Source organism: Mustelus asterias, chromosome 1 (assembly GCF_964213995.1).
Source record: "Mustelus asterias chromosome 1, sMusAst1.hap1.1, whole genome shotgun sequence".
Taxonomy (NCBI): Eukaryota; Metazoa; Chordata; class Chondrichthyes; order Carcharhiniformes; family Triakidae; genus Mustelus; species Mustelus asterias.
In genome coordinates, this window is record NC_135801.1 from 195,167,409 (window position 1) to 195,183,251 (window position 15,843).

General features: G+C 48.7%; 1 protein-coding gene across 5 annotated transcripts in view; it reads left to right on the forward strand.

Annotated features, from left to right (window-relative positions):
- The first annotated feature begins 3,071 nt into the window (after nucleotides 1-3,071).
- Nucleotides 3,072-15,843, forward strand: part of LOC144501162 (uncharacterized) — a 134,488-nt gene continuing 121,716 nt past the window's right edge. For 3 of the 5 annotated variants that reach the window (XM_078224574.1, XM_078224609.1, XM_078224592.1), the window contains exon 1: nucleotides 3,072-3,560. In XM_078224574.1, coding sequence (XP_078080700.1) covers nucleotides 3,184-3,560 — 377 coding nt within the window. In that variant the 5' untranslated portion in view covers nucleotides 3,072-3,183. The remainder of the gene's footprint in view (nucleotides 3,561-15,843) is intronic. The other 2 variants (XM_078224584.1, XM_078224601.1) reach the window with 1 other exon arrangement.

The following is a 15,843-nucleotide window of genomic DNA, read 5'->3' on the forward strand; positions in this document are numbered from 1 at the left end:
CTCTCCTGACAGTAACTGAATCCTCTCTCCTGTCAATTACTGTATCCTCTCTCCTGTCAGTTACTGAATCCTCTCTCCTGTCAGTTACTGAATGCTCTCTCTCCACTCAGTTACTGTACCCTCTCTCCTGTCAGTTACTGAATCCTTATTGGATTCAGTATTGGATAGGCACATGGAGCACACCAGGATGATTGGGAGTGGGATAGCTGGATCTTTGTTTCAGATAAAGCTCGGCACAACATCGTGGGCCTAAGGGCCTGTTCTGTGCTGTACTGTTCTATTCTATTCTATTCTATGTTCTCTCTCCTGTCAGTTACTGTATCCTCTTTCTGTGTCAGCTACTGAATACTCTATCCTGTCAGTTACTGTGTCCGCTCTCCTGTCAGTTACTAAATCCTTTCTCCACTCAGTTACTGTAACCTCCCTCCTGTCAGTTACTGTATCCGCTCTCCTGCCAGTTGCTGAATCCTCTCTCCTGTCAGTTACTGAACCCTCTCTCTCCTGTCAGTTACTGTATCCTCTCTCCTGTCAGTTACTGAATCCTCTCTCCTGTCAGTTACTGAATCCTCTCTCCTGTCAGTTACTGAATCCTCTCTCTCCTGTCAGTTACTGTATCCTCTCTCCTGTCAGTTACTGAATCCTCTCTCTCCTGTCAGTTACTGTATCCTCTCTCCTGTCAGTTACTGTATCCTCTCTCCTGTCAGTTACTGTATCCTCTCTCCTGTCAGTTACTGAATCCTCTCTCCTGTCAGTTACTGAATCCTCTCTCCTGTCAGTTACTGAATCCTCTCTCCTGTCAGTTACTGTATCCTCTCTCCTGTCAGTTGCTGTATCCTCTCTCCTGTCAGTTACTGAATCCTCTCTCCTGTCAGTTAATGAATCCTCTCTCCTGCCAGTTACTGAATCCTCTCTCCTGTCAGTTACTGAATCCTCTCTCCTGTCAGTTACTGAATCCTCTCTCCTGGCAGTTACTGAATCCTTTCTCCTGTCAGATACTGAATCCTCTCTCCTGTCAGATACTGAATCCTCTCTCCTGTCAGTTACTGAATCATCTCTCCTGACAGTTACTGACTCCACTCTTCTGTCACTTACTGACCACTCTCTCCTGTCAGATACTGAATCTTCTCTCCTTACAGTTACTGAATCCTCTCCCCTGTCGGTTCCTGAATCCTCTCTCCTGTCAGTCACTGAATCCTCCCTCCTGTCAGTTACTGAATCCTCTCTCCTGTCAGTTACTGAATCCTTTCTCCTGTCAGTTACTGTATCCTCCCTCCTGTCAGTTACTGAATCCTCTCTCCTGATAGTTACTGAATCTTCTCTCCTGTCAGTTACTGAATCCTCTCTCCTGTCAGTTAATGAATCCTCCCTCCTGTCAGCTACTGTATCCTCCCTCCTGTCAGTTATTAAATCCTCTCTCCTGTCAATTACTGTATCCTCTCTCTGTGTCAGTTACTGAATCCCATCTCCTGTCAGATACTGAATCCCCTCTCCTGACAGTTACTGAATCCTCTCCCCTGTCAGATACTGAATCCTCTCTCCTGACAGTTACTGAATCCTCTCTCCTGTCAATTACTCTATTCTCTCTCTGTGTCAGTTACTGAATCCGCTCTCCTGTCATTTACTGAATCCTCTCTCTCCACTCAGTTACTGTACCCTCTCTCCTGTCAGTTACTGAATCCTCTCCCCTGTCAGATACTGAATCCTCTCTCCTGACAGTTACTGTACCCTCTCTCCTGTCAGTTACTGAATCCTCTCTCCTGTCACTTACTGAATCCGCTCTCCTGTCAGTTACTGAATCCACTCTCCTGACAGTTACTGTATCCTCTCTCCTGTCAGTTACTGAATCCTCTCTCCTGTCACTTACTGAATCCACTCTCCTGTCAGTTACTGTATCCTCTCTCCTGTCAGTTACTGAATCCTCTCTTTCCTGTCAGTTCCTGAATCCTCTCTCCTGTCAGTTACTGAATCCTCTCTCCTGACAGTTACTGAATCCTCTCTCTCCTGACAGTTACTGAATCCTCTCTGTCCTGTCATTTCCTGAATCCTGTCTCCTGTCAGTTCCTCAATCCTCTCTCTCCTGTCAGTTACTGTATCCTCTCTATGTGTCAGTTACTGAATCCTCACTCCTATCAGTTACTGTATTCTCCCTCCTGTTAGTTATTGAATCATTTCTCCACTCAGTTACTGTATCCTCTCTTTCCTGCCAGTTACTGAATCCTCTCTCCTGTCAGTGACTGAATCCTCTCTTCTGTCACTGACTGAATCCACTCTCCTGTCAGTTACTGAATCCTCTCTCCTGTCAGTTACTGAATCCTCTCTCCTATCAGTTACTGTATCCTCCTCCTGATAGTTACCGAATCTTCTCTCCTGTCAGTTACTGAATCCACTCTCCTGTCAGTTACTGAATCCTCTCTCCTATCAGTTACTGTATCCTCCTCCTGACAGTTACTGTATCCTCTCTCCTGTCAGTTCCTGTATCCTCTCTCCTGTCAGTTACTGTATCCTCTGTCTGTGACAGTTACTGTCTCCTCTCTCTGTGCCAGTTACTCTATCCTCTCTCTGTGCCAGTCACTGTATCCTCTCTCTGTGCCAGTCACTGTATCCTCTCTCTGTGCCAGTCACTGTATCCTCTCTGTGCCAGTCACTGTATCCTCTCTCTGTGTCAGTTACTGTATCCACTCTCTCTGTGCCAGTCACTGTATCCTCTCTCTGTGCCAGTCACTGTATCCTCTCTCTGTGCCAGTCACTGTATCCTCTCTCTGTGCCAGTCACTGTATCCTCTCTGTGCCAGTCACTGTATCCTCTCTCTGTGTCAGTTACTGTATCCACTCCCTGTGTCAGTTTCTGTATCCACTCCCTGTGTCAGTTACTGTATCCACTCTGTGCCAGTTACTGTATCCTCGCTCTGTGTCAGTTACTGTATCCTCTCTCTGTGCCAGTCACTGTATCCTCTCTCTGTGTCAGTTACTGTATCCACACTCCCTGTGTCAGTTACTGTATCCTCTCCCTGTGTCTCACTAACAATCCTGTCCTTTCTGCTCCTGTTACTCTGCTCTCTCTCAGTCTGTGTGAGCTGGGATCTCCTCCCTGGGCTGACGTCAGTGTCCCGGGGCGGTGCGGCTGTGTGTGGCCGGGAGGAGCGGTGCAGTGGGCGGCGGGCAGCCTGAGAGAGAGAGAGGGGCGATGGCCGGCAGCCTGGCCCTGCAGAGCCAGCACTGGTCCCCCAGCCACGTCCAGGTCACCGTGCTGAGAGCCAGGGGCTTGCGGGCCAAAGGCAAACACAACACCAGCGATGCCTTCGCCATCATCCAGCTGGGGAAGGATAAGTACTGCACCTCAGTGCTGGAGAAGAGCCGGGACCCCGAGTGGAGGGAGGAATGCACCTTCGAGGTGATGCCAGACTGGGTGTGCGAGCCCCAGGAGGGAGCAGGAGCCGGGCCAGAGAAGGAGCTGCTCATCACCATCATGCACAGATCCCTGATGGGTTTGGACAAGTTTCTGGGACAGTTAACCCTCCCCTTGGCTACAGTCTACCAGGAGAGAAGCAGCAGGAAACCCGCGTGAGTGCTCCAGCCCTGCAAAATAATACCCATTAATAATCTTTCACACTCCAGAAACTGCCGTCTTAAACATCAGGCAGCTGCCACAAAGTTCCAGAACTTTGTTTTACTGCTCCTCGGTTTAACTCTTCTCCTGTTTTCAATCTTCTAATGTTTCTCCGCATTGAAATGTGCAGACAGACTGGGGGTCCCACTCAGCTGGTCCTGGCTGCAGCCCCCTCCGGGGCTCCAACTCATTCCGAGTGGGTCTCATGCTAATTCACCGCTCAGTCCTGTGTGCCAAGCTCTCTCTGCTGCCAGGGCCGGTTAGGTGTTAAACATTCCGAGCCATTCTAACTCTATTTGACTCGCTAGTGACCCAATTCTCTCTTTATCAAGGTTTGTGCTGAGTGGGGGAGGGGTGGGGTGATTTGTCAGTAAGGTTGAGGTGAGATGCTCTCCCAAGGCAGATTCGATGGGCCGAATGGCATCTGCCTGCACTGTGAAGATTCTGGGGCAAAACAAAAGTTTCCTGTTAAGTCTTGCTTGAACATGCATTTCTGTGGCCCCTTTCCCAATTGCGGGGTGTCCCCATGTACCCGGCAGTCAATGAAGTCACTGCTGCATTGTGGGGAAAGGTGGCAGTGCACAGCAAGATCCCACAAGCAATTCAACAATGACCTAAAGTTTATTTACTATTTATTATTGTCACAAGTAGGTTTACATTAACACTGCAATGAAGTTGCTGTGAAAATCCCCTCGTCGCCACACTCCGGCGCCTGTTCGGGTACACTGAGGGAGAAAGTGGCATGGCCAATGCACCCGAACCACCACGTCTTTTGGACTATGGGAGGAAACCGGAGCACCCGGAGGAAACCCATGCAGACACGGGGAGAACGTGCAGTCTCCGCACAGACAGTGACCCAAGCCGGGAATCGAACCCGGGTCCCTGGCGCTGTGAGGCAGCAGTGCTAACCACTGTGCCACCGTGCCAACCTATTGTTCGGGTTGTTAGTTGAGGGATAACTATGAGCCAGAACACTGACGCGTAGAAACGGTTAGCTGATGCGAGGAGGTCAGTTGAAATTGGACCCGCCTCTTTGTTCAAAGAGTCTCATCAGTTTTTTTAGCACCCGCCTTGGTTTCAAATCTCCCTTTTTACGGCCGCGCTTGTCCCGAAAGTGTAAAATCCAGCCCAAGGTCAGCGGACCTTTCCATTGTCCACCCCGCGCTTGCTCCAATTCCAGTGGCGGGCAGGACAGTAAAATCCCAGCCAGGGTCTTTATTATTTCAGGGGCGTGGGTGTCGCTGGTGTCACTCATCCCTAAATCCCCTCAAGAAGGTGCTGCTATCTTCAGTGCTATCAGCCTGGACCTTGTGATCATTCACAGGAGGGGGATTTGAACCCACAACGTTTTGATTGTGAGGCACGAGTGCTGCACCTTGAGCCACAGCTGGCACCTTTCCAGCCATACAATGAGAGTCCTGACATATGAGAGAGGGAATTTCAGAGTGCTTTAAAGTGAGGTTATACTGTCAGGAAAGGCCAGGGTTCCTTTCTCTACATTCAAAAGGGAGAATGCTGAGTGGTGACTTAGAATCATAGAAATCATAAAATCATACAGTGCATAAAGAGGCCCTTCAGTCTGCACCGGCATGCGAGAACCACCTGGCCTCCCACCTAATCCCAATTACCAGCACTCGGCCCATAGTCCTGAATGTTATGATGTGCCAAGTACTCACCCATGTACTTTTTAAAGGATTTGAGGCAACCTGCCTCTACCATTCTCCCAGGCAGCGCATTCCAGACCATCACCAACCTCTGGGTAAAAATGTTTTTCCTCAAATCCCCCCCCTAAACCTCCTGCCCCTCACCTTGAACCTATGTCCCCTCATGATTGATCCTTCAACTAAGGGGAACAGTTACTCCCTCTCCACCCCATCCCTCATAATCTTGTACACCTTGATCAGGTCACCTCTCAGTCTTCTCTGCTCCAACGAAAACAACAAATGAAAGCCTATTCAACCTCCATTCATAACGTAAATGTTCCATCCCAGACAGACTTCTGGTGAATCTCTTCTGCATCCCCTCTGGTGCAATCATATCCTTCCAATAATGTGGTGACCAGAACTGCACGCAGTCCTCCAGCTGTGACCTCACCAAAGTTCCATACAACTCCAACGTGACTTCGATGGAGACGGGAGAGGTGCCGGAGGATTGCGGATGTGGTTCCTATTTTCAAGAAGGGGAATAGGGATAGCCCAGGTAATTCCCGACCCGTGAGTCTAACCTCAGTGGTTGGTAAACTGATGGACAAGATCCTGAGGGACAGGATATATGAGCATTTCGAGAGGTTTAGTATGCTCAAGAATACTCAGCATGGCTTTGTCAAGGGCAGATCGTGCCTTACGAGCCTGGTGGAGTTCTTCGAAAATGTGACTAAACACATTGATGAAGGGAAGGCGGTAGATGTGGTTTATATGGATTTTAGCAAGGTGTTCGATAAGGTCCCCCATGCAAGGCTTCTAGAAAAAGTGAGAGGGCATGGGATCCAAGGGGCTGCTGCCCGGTGGATCCAGAACTGGCTTGCCCAAAGGAGGCAGAGAGTGGGTATAGATGGGTCTTTTTCTAAATGGAGGTCGGTCACCAGTGGTGTGCCCCAGGGATCTATTCAGGGACCCTTGCTGTTTGTCATTTTCATAAATGACCTGGATGAGGAAGCGGAGGGATGGGTTGGTAAGTTTGCCGACGACACGAAGGTTGGTGGGGTTGTGGATAGTCTAGAGGGATGTCAGAAGTTACAGAGGGACATAGATAGGATGCAAGACCTCGCGGAGAAGTGGCAGATGGACTTCAACCCAGATAAATACGTCGTGGTCCATTTTGGCAGGTCAAATGGGATGAAGGAGTACAATATAAAGGGAAAGACTCTTAGTACTGTAGAGGATCAGAAGGACCTTGGGATCCGGGTCCATAGGACTCTAAAATCGGCCCCGCAGGTGGAGGAGGTGGTTAAGAAGGCGTATGGTGTGCTGGCCTTTATCAATCAAGGGATTGAGTTTAGGAGTCCGGGTCTAATGATGCAGCTATATAAGACCCTCGTCAGACCCCACTTGGAGTACTGTGCTCAGTTCTGGTCGCCTCACTATAGGAAGGATGTGGAAAAGATTGAAAGGGTGCAGAGGAGATTTACAAGGATGTTGCCTGGATTGAGTGGCATGCCTTATGAGGATAGGCTGAGGGAGCTCGGTCTTTTCTCCTTGGAGAGACGAAGGATGAGGGGAGACCTAATAGAGGTGTATAAGATGTTGAGAGGCATAGATCGGGTGGACTCTCAGAGGCTTTTTCCCAGGGTGGAAATGTCTGCTACGAGAGGACACAGGTTTAAGGTGCTGGGGGGTAGGTACAGGGGAGATGTTAGGGGTAAGTTTTTCACACAGAGGGTGGTGGGCGAGTGGAATCGGCTGCCGTCAGTGGTGGTGGAGGCGAACTCAATAGGGTCTTTTAAGAGACTCCTGGATGAGTACATGGAGCGTAATAGGATGGATGGTTATAGATAGGTCTAGAAGGTAGGGATATGTTCGGCACAACTTGTGGGGCTGAAGGGCCTGTTTGTGCTGTAGTTTTTCTATGTTCTATAGAGATTCTTAACTTTTAAGAAAGTTTTCAATAACTGTTTCTACTCAATCAATATAAGATAGTCACCAAGAAATCCAATAGGGAAATCAGGAGAAATGTCTCCACCCAGAGAGTGGTGAGAATGTGGAAGTCGTTCCCACAGGGCGTTGCTGAGGTGAATAGAATTGATGCATTTGCGAGGAGGCTGGATAAACACATGAGAAAGGAATGGGGCACTTTCATCCTGGCCTCCCACCTAACCCCATTTACCAGAACTTGGCCCATGGGATGAGATGGAGGTTGCGAGGAGGCTGAGTTTAAACACCAGGAAGGATAGGTTAGCCCCAGCGGCTTGTTTCTATGGAAATGTTGGCTTGTTGAGTGGCAGTAGATGAAATGGCTGTTACATGGACAGTTTGGGTGTAGAGGGTTTCGGATAGTTATGAGGGGCGCTGCGATGTGTCGGATGGACAGTCTGAGCTCCAGTCTGCTCTCCTCTTCTTTCCTGAAGGTGCTGACTTGTGTAACCGTGTCCAACAATCACTGCTGCCTTCTGTTTGCCCAACTGTCTGTGGACTGTGACAGTGAGTGCTGCTTCAGTCATTAGTGTGGGGCTGGGGGAACTGGGTGACTCGAGGGGTGAACCAAGTACCCACTTGACAATGCGCTGACCTGACCAGCAGTGTTCGCTGGATGGGGATCGGGAGGTAGGCCTCTGGCATTGCTGCCCTCACACTCTCTGACCAAAGAATTTTCAATCCTCTTGCTGCATTGCCCTTGGTGCCCAGACTGAGTCCAGCTCACTGCACATAGACAAGTGCCAGAGCCTGCCAGTCCAGGGGCTTGGCTCACTTCCAGTCAGGAGCTATTGCAGTTGAGCAGTCTGTGCTGCTCTCACACCCTACAGGAGGCTACAGAGCCATAATGACAGAGCAGCATGAGGAAAAGGTTGCCCCCTCAGCCCTGCCATCCAGACAACTTCATTTTCTCCTCCTAAACCTCTTTCAGCCAAAGTCCAAAACCGAAGATGTTCTTCAGTGTTGACTGGAATGTCTGAGTGAGTGTGTGGGTGTTGCAATCTCAGGGCAGTGTGTCCTGAACAGGAAATATTGCACACACAGGCACTTCTGTAATCCTTAATATTGTGTTTTTAAAAATAGACTGTGGTTGATACTGTTTTTTTTAAACTATGGGTGTACGTGGGACGTGCCTGCAACCGGTTCGTCTGATAGGAATTCCTCAGTAACCTCAGACTCCCGCCTGTGAATCCTCTTTTGTTCCACACGCTCCCTCAATTTCAGACCCATCGCAATCTGTTGTACTTTGTCCCAGGACTTAATGGGCGGCACGGTGGTTAGCACTGCTGCCTCACAGCACCAGAGACCCGAGTTCAATTCCGGCCTCGCGTCATTGTCTGTGTGGAGTTTGCACATTCTCCCCGTGTCTGCCTGGGTTTTCTCCCACAGTCCAAAGATGTACAGGTTAGGTTGATTGGCCTTGATAAATTGGCCTTAGTGTTAGGGAATTAGAAGGATAAATATGTGGGTTTACAGGGATGGGGCCTGGGTGGGATTGTGGTCAGTGCAGGCTTGATGGGCCGAATGGCATCTCTGCACTGCAGGGATTCTATGATTAAGACTAACTGCACCTCCTCCCTTTACTGTCAGTCCGTCTCCCTGCCTGACACTGTTTGCTGACAGGAGTTTGCCTCAACACAATGAATTTAGGTGAGAGTTTACCACAACAATAACTCCTTGTGAATGTCATACGCACGCTTTAGCTTTGACAAAGGATCATCTGGACTCGAAACATCAATCCTTTTCTCTCCTTACACATGCTGCCAGGCCTGCTGAGATTTTCCAGCATTTTCTCTCTTTGGGCACGTGCTGTAACGTTACACTCATTCCAAATTTCTCCTCCTCTTTCACTCTTTTTCTTGGTTAAAAATATTCATTTTCAGGATATTTCAAAATTGTCTCAGTTGTCGGCGAAAGGGCTACTTTACTGACTGGAAGCCAGTGTCCAGTGGGATACCACAGGGATCTGTGTTGGGTTCCCTATTATTCGTCATTATATAAACAACAGAGATCACTATATGGGGGTAGGATTAGTAAGTTGGTAACCCAGGCACTCCCTTCCACCCTATGCATTTACCATGGCTAATCCACGTAACCTACACGTCTTTGGACTGTGGGAGGAAACCGGAGCACCCGGAGGAACCCCTCGCAGACACGGGGAGAACGTGCAAACTCCACACAGACAGTTAACCGAGGCTGGAATCGAACCCCAGTCCCTAGCGGTGTGAAGCAGCAGTGCTAACCACTGTGCATTAGAAGCAGTAAATATGTTAGATGCAGTTCAGAGAATCTTTACTGGACTAATACAGGGATGGGAGGGATCTCTTATGAGAAAAGGTTGGAGAGGTTAGGCTTGTATTCACTGGAGTTTAGAGGAGTTAAGCGGCAATGTGATTAAAACCTTTAAGGTGCTGAGGGATATTGATAGGGTGCATGTGGAGAGGATGTTTCCTTTCTTGAGAGAATCTAAAACTAGGGGTCACTGTTTAAAAATAAGAGGTCACTCATTTAAGACAAGAAATCAGCTCACCACCACCACCTCAAGGGAACGAGGGATGGGCAATAAATGCTGGCCAGCCAGCGACGCCCATGTCCCCCGAATGAATGAAAAAAAGAGAAATGTTTTTTTGAGGGCTGAGAGCCTTTGGAACTCTCATTCTCAAAAAAGCAATGGAAGCAGAGTCTTTGAATATTTTTTAAGGCAGAGATAGGTAAACTCTTGATTAACAAGAGGGTGAAAGGTTATCAGGGGTAAGCAGGGATGTGGGGTTAAAATTACAATCAGACCAGTCATCATCTTATCGATTGGTGGAGCAGGCTCAAGAGGCTGAGTGACCTACTCCTGCTCCTAATTTGTAGATACTAATTCAGGCTAAGAATTAATCATTGTCCAGAGTCTGGGTAACTGTACAGAGTCACTCTTTCACTGGTTTATTAGTTAAAATTGCTTTGGGTATCTATGTAGGTGTCTCTCCTCTTGTAAGGTTGTAGGTAACAAATTTGCCAAAAACCTTATTTGTTGTGTTGTTTTCTTATCAAGAAAAGCAGAAACGGCAATAGAAGTTACGAAGCGACAGCCTTAAAGATAAGTTAACGGTCTGGAATTAGGCTTCAACAGCAATGATTTCTTGCCAAAAGTCCACACCCAGCACTGAGTCTCTTCTCTTTCTCCAGATGCTGATATATGTGTGCGGTGTAGGGCCAGCAGTGTCTGCCTGTAGCATTCCCTTTATAATCCTTTAAAGCAGCTCGAGATCATTTTGGCCTCCTTGATTTGAGAACTCTCAACATAATCCCCAAGGTTTCAGAACATTTTCTGCAACAGTCCTGCCTAATCCAATAGAATTCAAAGAAAAAGTTTTCAAAATTCAATGTGACTTTTCTGTTGGGAGTTACTCATTGCTGCATCCTGGACATTACACAGAGTTGGTTACGCTAAGATCCATTGGGAGTTCTGAGGTTGTTATTCGGAGCAGTTACATGGCTGAATTAGCAGGCAAGGAGGAGTGTAGGGATGGCAGGAGAGTGTGTGACTATTTGTCAAAAGGAAAAGAGACAACAGGTCCAGGGAACACAGGACTCCTTGGAGCTGTCCAATGGCCATGAAATTTCAGATGTCTATGAAGTGAGCAACACGACTGAGTCAGGGTAGATAGGGCTGTACGGGGGCACAGTGGTTAGCACTGCTGCCTCACAGCGCCAGGGATCTAGGTTCAATTCCAGCCTTGGGTGACTGTGCACAGCCTGCACGCTCTCCCTGTGACTGTGTGGGTTTCCTCCGGGTGCTCCGGTTTCCTCCCACAATCCAAAGATGTGCAGGTTAGGAGTATTGGCCATGCTAAATTGCCCCTTAGTGCCCCAAGATGTGTAGGTTAGATGGATTAGTATGATAAATGTGTGGGGTTACAGGGATAGGGTGGGGGAAAGGGTCTGGGTAAGGTACTCTGACAGAGAGAGTTGGTGCAGACTTGATGGGCCGAATGGCATCCTTTTGCACTGTAGGGATTCTATGAGATGACTCGATGGAAAACCACAGTACCATGGTGCCCGAGGCTACTTCGGGAAAAAAAGAGGGAAGCTGGTAGGCAGATTAAAAATATGGCAGAAGTGGGTGACTCGAAAGTTCAAGGGATAGATAGTCTAGTTTGCAGCCAAGATCATGAGAACCGTATTATGGTCTGTTGCTGACCAGGTGCAAGGGTTTGGGACATCACGGATCGGCTGGACAAATGTCTGGAATGGGAAGGTGAACAGCTGGAGGTTTTAGTTCATGTGAGAACCAACAACATAGGGAGGGACAGCGTGGAGCTCTTGCAGGACCAGTTTCAGGAGTTAGGGAATAGGTTGAAAAGCAGGACTTCCAGGGTGATAATCTCCAAAATACTACCTGTGCCACGAGCACATTTAAGCAAAGGCAGATCAGGGCGGTAAATGCGTGGCCTAAGGGATGGTGTAGAAGGGAGAGGTTTATGTTTTTGGGACATTGGGAATAATTTTTGGGAAAGGAGAATGCTGATCAGAAGAGATGGGCTTCACCTGGGCTGAAATAGGACCAATCTCCCAGCTGAGAGAGTAAATAATGTAGCAGGCATGGATTTAAACTCGTAAGGCAGTGAGGTGGGTTGACTAATAGGCCGAGTTTTAGAAGTACCTGTGAAGGAAAAGGAGAGAAGATGGAGAAAAGGAAGTGAGGAAAGGATTGAGCGTTGAAAGTGAACAAAGAAATGGTCACCTTCCAAGGGCAAGAAAGAGGTGAGGAGTATAGTGCATGGAGTATAGTGAACAAAAGTGGGGAACTGGAAGCAGAAATTGCTCTAGGGGGATATGACATAATAGCGTTGACAGAAATGTGGCTCACGCCAGAACAGGACTGGATACTTAACATCTTGGCTTATTAGGTTTATAGTAGAAAAAGGGTGGGTAAAAAGGGAGGAGGTGTGGCAGTCTTGGTCAAAGATAGTATCATCGCCCTTGACTGAGATGTGGTTCCTGAATTAGAATCAATATGGTTGGAGGTAAGAAACAGGAAGAGAGAATGACCTTGTTTGGTATTGATTACAGACCTCCAAATAGTAGGGAGGAAGTAGGAGGGAGCATTTATAGAACATAGAACATAGAAAGCCACAGCACAAACAGGCCCTTCGGCCCACAAGTTGCGCCGATCACATCCCCACCTCTAGGCCTATCTATAGCCCTCAATCCCATTAAATCCCATGTACTCATCCAGAAGTCTCTTAAAAGACCCCAACGAGTTTGCCTCCACCACCACCGACGTCAGCCGATTCCACTCACCCACCACCCTCTGAGTGAAAAACTTACCCCTGACATCTCCTCTGTACCTACCCCCCAGCACCTTAAACCTGTGTCCTCTCGTAGCAACCATTTCAGCCCTTGGAAATAGCCTCTGAGAGTCTACCCTATCCAGACCTCTCAACATCTTGTAAACCTCTATCAGGTCACCTCTCATCCTTCGTCTCTCCAGGGAGAAGAGACCAAGCTCCCTCAACCTATCCTCATAAGGCATGCCCCCCAATCCAGGCAACATCCTTGTAAATCTCCTCTGCACCCTTTCAATGGCTTCAACATCTTTCCTGTAATGAGGTGACCAGAACTGCGCGCAGTACTCCAAGTGGGGTCTAACCAGGGTCCTATAAAGCTGCAGCATTATCTCCCGACTCCTAAACTCAATCCCTCGATTAATGAAGGCCAGTACGCCGTACGCCTTCTTGACCGCATCCTCCACCTGCGAGGCCGATTTAAGAGTCCAATGGACCCGGACCCCAAGGTCCTTCTGATCCTCTACACTGCTAAGAATGGTACCCTTCATATTATACTGCTGCTTCATCCCATTGGATCTGCCAAAATGGATCACCACACACTTATCCGGGTTGAAGTCCATCTGCCACTTCTCCGCCCAGTCTTGCATTCTATCTATGTCTCGCTGCAACTTCTGACATCCCTCCAAACTATCCACAACACCACCTACCTTGGTGTCGTCAGCAAACTTACCAACCCATCCCTCCACTTCCTCATCCAGGTCATTTATGAAAATGACAAACAGCAAGGGTCCCAGAACAGATCCCTGGGGCACTCCACTGGTCACTGACCTCCATGCAGAGAAAGACCCCTCCACAGCCACTCTCTGCCTTCTGCAGGCAAGCCAGTTCTGGATCCACAAGGCAACAGCCCCTTGGATCCCATGCCCTCTCACTTTCTCAAGAAGTCTTGCATGGGGGAGCTTATCGAACGCCTTGCTGAAGTCCATATAGACCACATCCACCGCTCTTCCTTCGTCAATGTGTTTGGTCACATTTTCAAAGAACTCAACCAGGCTCGTAAGGCACGACCTGCCCTTGACAAAGCCGTGCTGACTACTTTTGATCATACTAAACTTCTCTAGATGATCATAAATCCTGTCTCTCAGGATCCTTTCCATCAACTTACCAACCACTGAGGTTAGACTCACCGGTCGGTAATTTCCCGGGCTGTCCCTGTTCCCTTTCTTGAATATAGGGACCACATCTGCAATCCTCCAATCCTCCGGAACCTCTCCCGTCTCCATCGACGATGCAAAGATCATCGCCAAAGGCTCCGCAATCTCCTCCCTCGCCTCCCACAGTAACCTGGGGTACATCCCATCCGGTCCCGGCGACTTACCAACCTTGATGCCATTCAATAGTTCCAACACATCCTCTTTCTTTATGTCCACATGCTCGATCCTTTCTGTCCACCGCAAACCAGCAGTACAACCACCCAGATCCCTTTCCACCGTGAATACCGAGGTAAAGTATTCATTAAGCACCTCCGCCATTTCTAACGGTTCCGCACAAACTTTTCCCCCTTCACCTTTTAAGGGTCCTATGCCTTCACATCTCATCCTTTTACTCTTGACATATTTGTAGAAAGCCTTGGGATTCTCCTTAATCTTACCCGCCAAGGCCTTCTCATGACCCCTTCTCGCTCTCCTAATTTCCTTCTTAAGCTCCTTCCTACATCCCGTATACTCCTCTAAATCCTTAACACCTCCTAGCTCCCTGAACCTTCTGTACGCCTCTCTTTTCTTATTCACCAGGTTCATCACAACCTTCGTGCACCACGGTTCCCGTACCCTACCAACACCCCCCTGTCTCATCGGAACGTTGTCATGCAGAGCTCCAGACAAACATTCCTTGAAAATCCTCCACTTTCCTTCGGTACTTTTCCCCAAGAATGCCTCCTTCCAATTTACCCGTCTAATTTCCTCCCTGATGACACTGTATTTCCCTTTACTCCAGAGAAACACTTTCCTAGCCTGCCTGATCCTATCTCTTTCCAATGCTATCGTGAAGGAGATAGAATTATGATCGCTATCCCCAAGATGCTCACCCACCGAGAGATCCTCCACCTGTCCAGGTTCATTAGCCAGCACCAGATCAAGTACAGCCTCTCCTCTAGTAGGCTTATCCACATACTGTGTCAGGAAACTCTCCTGGACACACCTAACAAACTCCTCTCCATCCAAACCCCTAGCCCTAGGGATATTCCAATCTATGTTTGGGAAATTAAAATCTCCCATCACGACAACTCTGTTATTCCTACATCTCTCCAGGATCTGTTTCCCCATCTGCTCCTCAACATCTCTGTTACTATTGGGCGGCCTATAGAAAACACCCAGCAACGTTACCGACCCCTTCCTGTTCCTAACCTCCACCCACAGAGACTCCGTAGTCAATCCCTCCACGGTGTCCACCTTCTCTACAGCCGTGACACTATCCCTGATCAACAGTGCCACTCCCCCCCCTCTCTTGCCTCCCTCCCTGTCCTTCCTGAAACATCTAAAACCCGGCACCTGAAGCACCCAGTCCTGTCCCTGAGACATCCAAGTCTCCGTAATGGCCACCACATCACAATTCGAAGCAGCAATCCACGCTCTAAGCTCATCCACTTTATTCACTACACTCCTGGCATTAAAATAGACACATCTCAGACCTTCAGCCTGAGCACTTCCCTTCTCCATCACTCGTCTAACCTCCCTCTTACCCTGTTTACATTCCTTATCTATTTGCAAGCTAACCTCCTCGCTCTCAGTCCCCTCATTCCGATTCCCTCCCCCCAACCTTTCTAGTTTAAAGTCTCTCCAGTAGCCTTAGCCAACCTTCCCGCCAGGATATTGGTCCCCCTGGGATTCAAGTGCCACCCGTCTTTTTTAAACAGGTCACACCTGCCCCTAAAGAGGTCCCAATGATCCAAGTACCCAAATCCTTGTCCCTTGCTCCAGTCCCTCAGCCGCGCATTCATTCTCCACCGATTCCTGTTCTCACTCTCCCGCGGCACAGGCAGCAATCCCGAGATTACTACCTTTGCATTCCTCTTTCTCAGCTGTCTACCTAACTCCCTATATTCTCTTTTCATGACCCCTTCCCTCTTCCTACCTATGTCAGCAGTACCTATATGCATCACGACCTTCGGCTCCTCTCCCTCCCCCTTCAGGATTTCTGGGACTCGACCAGAGACATCCCGGACCCCTGCACCAGGGAGGCAAACCACCATCCGAGAGTCCCGTCTGTGTCCGCAAAAACGCCTATCTGACCCCCTCACCGTAGAGTCCCCAATTAGCACTACCCTCCTT